Source organism: Helianthus annuus, chromosome 4 (assembly GCF_002127325.2).
Source record: "Helianthus annuus cultivar XRQ/B chromosome 4, HanXRQr2.0-SUNRISE, whole genome shotgun sequence".
Taxonomy (NCBI): Eukaryota; Viridiplantae; Streptophyta; class Magnoliopsida; order Asterales; family Asteraceae; genus Helianthus; species Helianthus annuus.
In genome coordinates this window covers 22,891,471-22,899,955 of record NC_035436.2, presented here as the reverse complement: position 1 = coordinate 22,899,955, position 8,485 = coordinate 22,891,471, and the positions used below count along the sequence as shown (strand labels likewise).

The 8,485-nt window shown below is 35.5% G+C and overlaps 1 protein-coding gene across 2 annotated transcripts; it reads left to right on the top strand.

Annotated features, from left to right (window-relative positions):
* Positions 1-282: 282 nt before the first annotated feature.
* LOC110935971 (cysteine protease Amb a 11.0101) lies at positions 283-2,445 on the top strand. Of its 2 annotated transcripts, none has more exons than XM_022178328.2 (4): positions 283-727; positions 1,332-1,570; positions 1,935-2,075; positions 2,142-2,445. In XM_022178328.2, exons 1-4 carry the CDS (start codon positions 283-285, stop codon positions 2,376-2,378), a joined length of 1,062 nt encoding a protein of 353 aa, XP_022034020.1. In that variant the 3' UTR covers positions 2,379-2,445. The 2 variants fall into 2 exon arrangements, with proteins under 2 accessions (XP_022034020.1, XP_035845446.1); XM_035989553.1 differs by having other exon boundaries at positions 2,153-2,440.
* Positions 2,446-8,485: the final 6,040 nt, after the last annotated feature.

Genomic DNA, 8,485 nt, shown 5'->3' with positions numbered 1-8,485 from the left:
TACATTATGCAAAGTTGGTGGCATACACAACTTTTACTGTTTATTTTTATATACAAATGCATTAGTTTTTAATATTTGCTTTTTCAAAAGGTATTTAGGTATCCTTTATTTAAATTTAGTTAGTTTTTACATTCAAATCAGCTTAACCATCCATCCATACATTCCCTTGACACCATAAAAAAACCTCCACATATAAATCCTAAAAACAAGCAAGAATAAGCACTTATAAATGCGTACTACTTGGATCATAACAATCTCATTTCTTACACCATTTTCCTCCAAATGAAGATGAACAATTTTATATTTTTTTCACTTTCTTTGGTCTTGATACTAGGAGTTGTGGAAAGCTTCAATTACCATGAGCAAGAACTCGAATCGGAGGAGGGATTCCAAGGGTTGTACGACAGGTGGCGAGAACACCACAAAGTGACCGAGAGAAGCCCCCAACGGTTCAATGTATTCAAGCACAATGTACGAAATATTCACAAGAAAAACAAGATGAACCTGGGATACAAGTTGCAAATAAACGAGTTTGCTACCATGACTCACCATGAGTTTAGGAAAACCCATGCTGACTCGAAGGGTGGCCACTTCATTGCTCTTCACGGGATTCGTAAGACCAACTTGAGTTCCAGTTATAATGATATCGATATAAACGCTATTCCACCGAGGATGGATTGGAGGGAACATAACGCTGTCACCCCTATGAAAAATCAAGGACAGTGCGGTAACACGTTTTGTCTCATTTACATACATGTTAGTCTTTTGGGGTGGGCCCTCTCCCAAGTTTGTGAGAGAAGAGGGTAAATTTAACACCACCCTTTGTCTCTATAAGTAAGGTTGGTTAATTACATATTTATATTGAAATTAATACGTAAAATAGTAACTTTAGATTACCCTTGTAGTGATATGATCCTGTAACCATATTTAACACAAACAATTATCTATATATTCAAAACACTAACGTTATATTCTTCTAATCAACCAATGGGGTGATGGTCCATTGACAAAGACAAAGCCTTTAAACACATGTGTTTAGAAAGGGAAAGTCTTGGATTCAAGTCCCACAGACAACAAAGATTAAAAAAATTGCAGTTCAAAAACAAATATTTTTGTAACCATATTTAACACAAACAATTATCTATATATTCAATAATGTTATATTTTTGTAACCATAAACAATTATCTATACTCAAATTGGTAATGTTATATATATCTTTTTTAACCATATATAACACAAACAATTATCTATATTCAAAACAATGATGTTATATTTTTGTATCCATACTTAGCACACATAGTTACAAACAATTTTGGTGTCGAGTTTACAGGAAGTTGTTTCGCATTTGCTGCGGTGGGTGCAATTGAAGGAATAAACGCCATCAGAACAGGTCAACTCTTATCATTATCAGAACAACAACTTCTTGATTGTGATTCGAGCGACAGAACCTTCCATTGCGACGGAGGGCAGGTCTGTGGCGTATTTACTTTCGTCAAAGAGCATGGAGGTATAGCTACAGATGAGTTCTACCCTTATGTAGGTAAAAGGGAAACATGCGATACATCTAAGGTACAAACAAAACTAATGAATATAGTATAGATAACTAGATTACAATGCTTGTTATATCAAGTACAAACAGCTTTTAACATACGAATTGTACAAATAATTTTAGCAATTATGTTCGAACCACTATAAGTATTATTACACTACCTTTTTGAAGTAGCGTAAATGCATAATAATAAATGCTATAGTTAATTTTGTTGAAGTGTGATACTTATTACTCTACAACAGATCAACTAGAGTAATATTAACGCTACTTTAAAACTGTACCGTAATAATAATTCTTCTAGTTGAACATACTTTAGTTTTTTGTATCATTCGCACGTTAAAAGTTATTTGTATTTGATTCTAACAATCTTTGTTTTCAAACCAGTATGGTCATCACTCGGTAACTGTTGATGGAACCGAGTATTTGCCAGAACACGATGAAGAAGCGCTATTGAAAGCAGTGGCACATCAGCCTGTAACTTTTCAAATGGATCCTGGCGGTGACGGTTTCATGTTCTACAAAGAGGTAACATTTCAATCACGCATTGTTCATTTGTTATCGATATGTTGTGTAATAGTTCATGGTGTTTAGGGAATTTATAGTGGACCATGTGGAATGGAGCTGATGCACGCGATGTTGATAGTTGGATACGATCAGGATCCTGACGGAACCAAGTACTGGATTGTTAAGAACTCGTGGGGCGAAGGATGGGGAGAGAAGGGATACATTCGTATGCTACGCGGTACGGAGATCCAAGGGGTTTGCAACATGTATGGGCATTGTAATTTCCCTCTTAAATCTCCCGAAACTAAAAATGTTGAACTCTAGATTACAATTTTAATTATGTTCACTCTTCATTTTATATGTAACCATCCGAGAGAGAAAACATATGTCTAATGAGATTTTTTTGTTACTTTATGTTTCGATTATGAGATTTATTTTCTTGATAGACTATATAACATAAAGAATACACATAACAGACGATTCACAAGCATAAACGAACGAACACGCATGAATATAAGCGAATAAGCGTAAACAAAAACAAACGAGCACCAATTAAAAGAAGAGGAAATTGGACTTTAATAATCTCACCTAGAGGTGGTTGGCCGTTGGCACTATCACCTTTGAATATTACCACTAGCATTCCCACCCTTTAAGTATTTTTTTCTCACTGCATCTCCATTATAAACAAATTTAACGGAGTTAAGTTTTTTTTCGGAATTTCGAGGATACGAGTTGATTGATGTAAAACTTACCTGGAAACGGTGTTCCAAATGACGGAAACGGTGCTTTAATTCGGGTGTTTAAACTTCCAATTGATAAAATTTAAGCCGTTTGGAGCACCGTTTCGAGATAAGTTTTACATCAATCAACTTGTATCATGTTCTATTCAAATGCCCTAAAACATCAGTTCGAAATTGATAACAACATAATGAACCTTAGCGTTTTCAGGGGTCGTCTACTGCAAAGAAATTGTTGTAACGAATAATCCATCCTTAAACTTCCTCACCATTAAATTTTGGGAAATCAATCCGACCGTGCAAACCAGCCGTTGATCTTAGTGTCCTGTACCCTATCATTACCCAATTTGCTGTTAGTCTCTGCCATTTGAGTAACTAATGTTATCATACCGATCTGCAATAATCTGATAGCTCTGGTCTAGAATTGCTTGTTGCCCATCAATTACTCTTGCGCTATCTTGAGTTAACTTTTCCAATTTTTCCACTTCTTGGTGTCTCATCGGCATAAACAACGATCGTAACCCTAATTTTCCCAATTTGATTATAGAAAAAACACGCAATTGTAGATTGCCGTAACCTTGAATTGAAACGAAAACCAAGAACAAAATCGATGACTTGGAAGTGAAATTGATCGAAAGAGTGATCAATTTCGGTGAATTGAAATGAAGTCAAGTTGAAATTGATCGGAAGAGTGATCAATTTCAGCGAATTGTACAAAAGCTAATTGATCGATTTGAATGCGGAATTTGATGAATTAGGGTTTAAATTCAAGGGCGTCCAGAGAATCGAACAGCAACGTTGCAATAAGAAATTGAGAAGAATCATAAGAGGAACACGAGTTAATTCCTTATCGAGATAAGATCTTTACAACTGATTACAACAGCTTATAACGATCTGATTCCAGTTCGTTACTTTTTTTCTAATAATAAACCCTCTAAGAGTACAACAATTACACATAAGACCCTCTACTTGTTTCGACATGTAACACCTATAAAGTAGTTTTAATACATGTGTGGCTTCCATATACAATATCCCTAAAAAACTAACACCAACTTTCAACTTCCTGCTGTCAAGATTAATACGAATGTTATGAATACAGATAATATGTCCTGGTTTTTCTCCAGTTGTATTTTCTGTTACATCTTCCACTACATATGTCCATGTATATAATGATAGAGTTGGATGAATAAGAATACACTTCTCATATTTCTCTCATTTTCTTATACACAAACTCATCACTGCATATGAAAATTGTCTTCTTGTATAGAACCCGAAGTTTTAATTATAAAGAACCCGAAGTTCTCCTAGACTATCCATTATATACACATGCTTGTTATTAAATGCATGTCTCTTTCTTTTGTAGATAAAATGTCTAACTTATCAAAGCTTCAATTCACCGCACTTGACATCTCGGGTAACAACTACCTCCTTGGACTCTTGATGCTTAAATTCATTTGACAGCGAATAATTTGGGGGAGTCAATTATTGACGGTAATCAAACTTCACCTCAAGATCAAGCGAAAGGTATGTTATTCCTCTGCCATCATCTTCAGGAAGATCTAAAGCGGGAATATCTAACTGTCTTCACGAAGATCTAAAGCGGGAATATCTAACTGTTGAGGACCCCCTTGAATTATGGACAAACATCAAAGAATGTTTTGACCACCAGAAGTTAGTCTTACTCCCCAAAGCCCGCTATGAATGGCTTCATTTACGACTACAGGATTTTAAGACTGTCAGTGAATATAATTCTGCCTTGTTTCACATTACCTCTGAGTAAAAAATATGTGGTGAAAAAATAACTGATGAAGACATGCTTAAAAAAACTTTCTCAACGTTCCATGCCTCAAACATGCTCCTGTCGCAGCAATACCGGGAACGTAAATTTACTAAATATTCTGAATTGATGTCATGTGTTCTGGTCACGGAGCAAAACAACAAGTTCCTACTACAAAACCATCAATGATAACCCGCCAGTGCAACCCCATTCCACCCCATTCCCTAAAGCGAATGTGGCTAATTATCAAAGCGGACGAGGTAGAGGTAGAGGCCGCAGTCCCAGCAGAGGTCATTGTCGTGGTCGAGGACGAGGATATACATGGCATTGAGAGTCCCAGAACACTAAAAATAGCGATAATCGAGTCGACATAATACCGGGCGACCTTCAAAGGAGAAAAGTAGCGGGAACCAAATACGTGCTTCAATTATTCTTCTTTGTTGTTACATTCGCCTAATTTCGTTAATTTTCTAATTTTTTTCGATTGTTCTTATTTTGTTAGCAGTTCAATGATTGTTAGTTGATGATTGATCAATGTATTCGATTTAGTATTCTCTGATTTACTTTTGTTTTGGTACTGATTTTGGATATATATATATATATACATATATATATATATATATATATATATATATACATATATATATATATATATATATATATATATATATATATATATGTAGGGAAGGGTTTAAATGAGAACTCTAAATATTATGGGAACCGTGAGAACAAATGAAAAAATCATGAGAACTTGGTCAAAAGTAATTCAAATTCAAAATTTTTTTCTACACTTATCTTTATTATTCGAATACAATGTTAGAAATTTAAATTACACGTTTAAATTTACGTGAATTCGTAAATAAAGAAAATTTACACATGTGTAAGTTTGCCATTTACACATGCGTAATCTGTTGTATTTACACATGTGTAAAAAATCTAAAAAGAGTGTTTTTTATGTACAAGGCTTGAAACATAATTTGTTGAGTGTGGGACAACTCATACAAAAAGGATATACAGTCATGTTTCAAGGGAATCGGCGCATTATTAAGGATGCAGTGAATGATACGATAGGTATCATCAAGATGACGAGCAATAAAATGTTTCCGTTATTTTTCTCTTTTGAAGGTCGGCCGGTATTATGTCGACTCGACTCAATATCGCTATTTTTAGTGTTCTGGGACTCTCGATGCCATGTATATCCTCGTCCTCGACCACGACCACGACCTCTGCTGGGCCGCGGCTTCTACCTCTACCCCGTCCGCTTTGATAATTGGCCACATTCGCTTCAGGGAATCGACTCGACATAATACGTGCTTCTATTATTCTTCTTTGTTGTTACATTCGCCTAATTTCGTTAATGTTCTGATTTTTTTTCGATTGTTCTTATTTTATTCGCAATTCAATGATTGATAGTTAATGAGAACCCTAAATATTGTGAGAACCGTGAGAACAAATGAAAAAATCATGAGAACTTGTTCGAAATTTAAACCACCATGAAGAACATTTAAAACAAAAGGAGCTAAGAAAATACCCATCAAAATTTAAACCAGCATGAAGAACATTACATATTTAAAAAATCGTGCCTGATATTGAATTCATCATTTCAAACATAACCAGCTAAGAAAACACCTAATCGAAATTGAAATGATGATTTAAAAGATAACGTTCCGCCCAAAATTTAAAACAATCATTAAGAACATAACAAGCTTAAAAAACTGTGCGTCTCGTAAAGAAGGTTAGGGGGAAAGCCAAAAACGAGAAACTAAGGCGTCTCGTAAAAGGCGGGGGGGGGGGGGGGCTGTATCGCTTACGTTTGACAGACAGGTCACGTATACCCCGGTTGATAAATCAAGAGATATGTTTTCAGGGGAGGCCGGCCTGTATATGTGGCGGACCATTCCGTTCGATAAAACTGGATGAGATAACGTTGAACAACATTACAAGGATGCCCTCATGAACCACTTACGAGTAAATAAGTTATATCAATAAAATTTTATCAAACATTTAAGCACATGCAAATCTAATTTATATATGATATTTTAACTTTTTTATTTAATTTGTAGGAAAATTTCAATTTTGATGTAGTGGAACGTGATTTAGAGGCCAAAAACTTGACGGGTGGTATTAGGGCTGTGCTTATGAAGAGGTACTCTGACCGCAAGTACGACGCTAAAAAATTATTTAAGAGCAAGGGAGGTTACAATGATATTGCGAGCGCAAGGGCATACCATCCTGCGGATATGCCCTATGATAACTGGTTGAGAACCATCGAACGTTTTCGGGACGAAAAATATATTAAAAGAAGCAAGGCCAACACACTAGTACGCGAGAAACAACAATTCCCATACCGTGGGGGGACATCGTCGTCGTACGGTAGCACCGCCTATAAAAATGTAATGTTTTATGTATGCATGCGTGTGTGTAAGCTTTTATTTATTTAATGTCTAATCTAAGTTTAATGTTAAACAGGAGATGGATTGGGTACCTACGTATGCTAAAACCCACACGGACAATCAAGGGAATTGGGTTGATCCGGTTGCTGAACAAAATTACGTAAGTATTTCCTTTAAGTATTATTTTCTAAAGCAAATATATATATATATATATATACACACACACACACATATATTTAATCATCTTCGTAAATATTATCTGCATTCATAACACTCCCTCTCAGATATATGTTACTACTTATTATACATTGTTAACAACATACTTTAGGACCTATGTAAATAAACTGATACTACTGGATCAGTTGTACTACCTCGTTAAAAATCTTACTAAGAAAACCCATTGGGACAAAACTTAGTTAAGAGAAAAAGAGTACAGTGTATATAATTCTCCCCTTGAATTCAACAAATATCTTTCAATCTACGGAGACCGATCTTGTGTGATAGTTGCTCGAAACTACTTCTTGGTAAAGATTTTGTGAATAGGTCAACTAAATTTTCACTTGACTTGATCAAGCAAACATCAATTTCCCCTTCTTTCTGCAAGTCATATGTTGAGAAGAATTTTGCCGAAATGTGCTTTGTTCGATCACCCTTGATGTAACCTTCTTTGATTTGAGCTATGCAAGCAGCATTATCTTCATAAATAATCGTCGGCTCCTTCTTGATCTGTTCTAAATTCACATGCTTCTTGTATGTGATTAATCATTGATCTCAACCACACACATTCTCGACCAGCATCATATAGTGCTATCAATTCGACATGATTTGATGATGTTGCTGTAAGTGTTTGCTTAGTTGACTTCCAAGAAATTGCGGTGCCACCGTATGTGAATACATAACCTGTATGAGATTTAGCTTTGTGAGGATCTAATAGATATCCGACATCACCATACCCAACAAGTTGGGACTTTTGATCCTTTTGATAGAAAAATATATCAGAATATATGTTTCACACCATTCTAGTGTCTACGTGTTGGATTCGAACTGTATCTCACTAGTACATGAACTGCAAATGCAATGTCATGTCTTGCGTTATTTGCGAGATACATAAGGGCACCGATCGCGCTTAAGTACGGTACTTCTGGACTAAGTACTTCTTCGCCTTCTTCTTGAGGGCGATAAGGATCCTTGTGTGGATCCAGCGGTCGGACAACCATATGTACGCTAAACGGATGTGCATTGTCCATATTGAAACGTACTAACATCTTCCGGATGTAGTTTGATTGATGGACAAATGTGCCATTACACAGATACTCAAAATGTAGTCTGATACATAATTTCGTCATACCAAGATTTTTCATTTCAAATTCATTCTTTAACAACTGAGCATTTTTCTCTATCTCTTCAAGAGATCCGATGATGTTGATATCATCAACATAGACTGCTATTATAGTGAAATTTGAGAGTGATCTTTTTATAAAGACACATGGACTGATTACATCAGACTTGTATCATTCTTTTTCG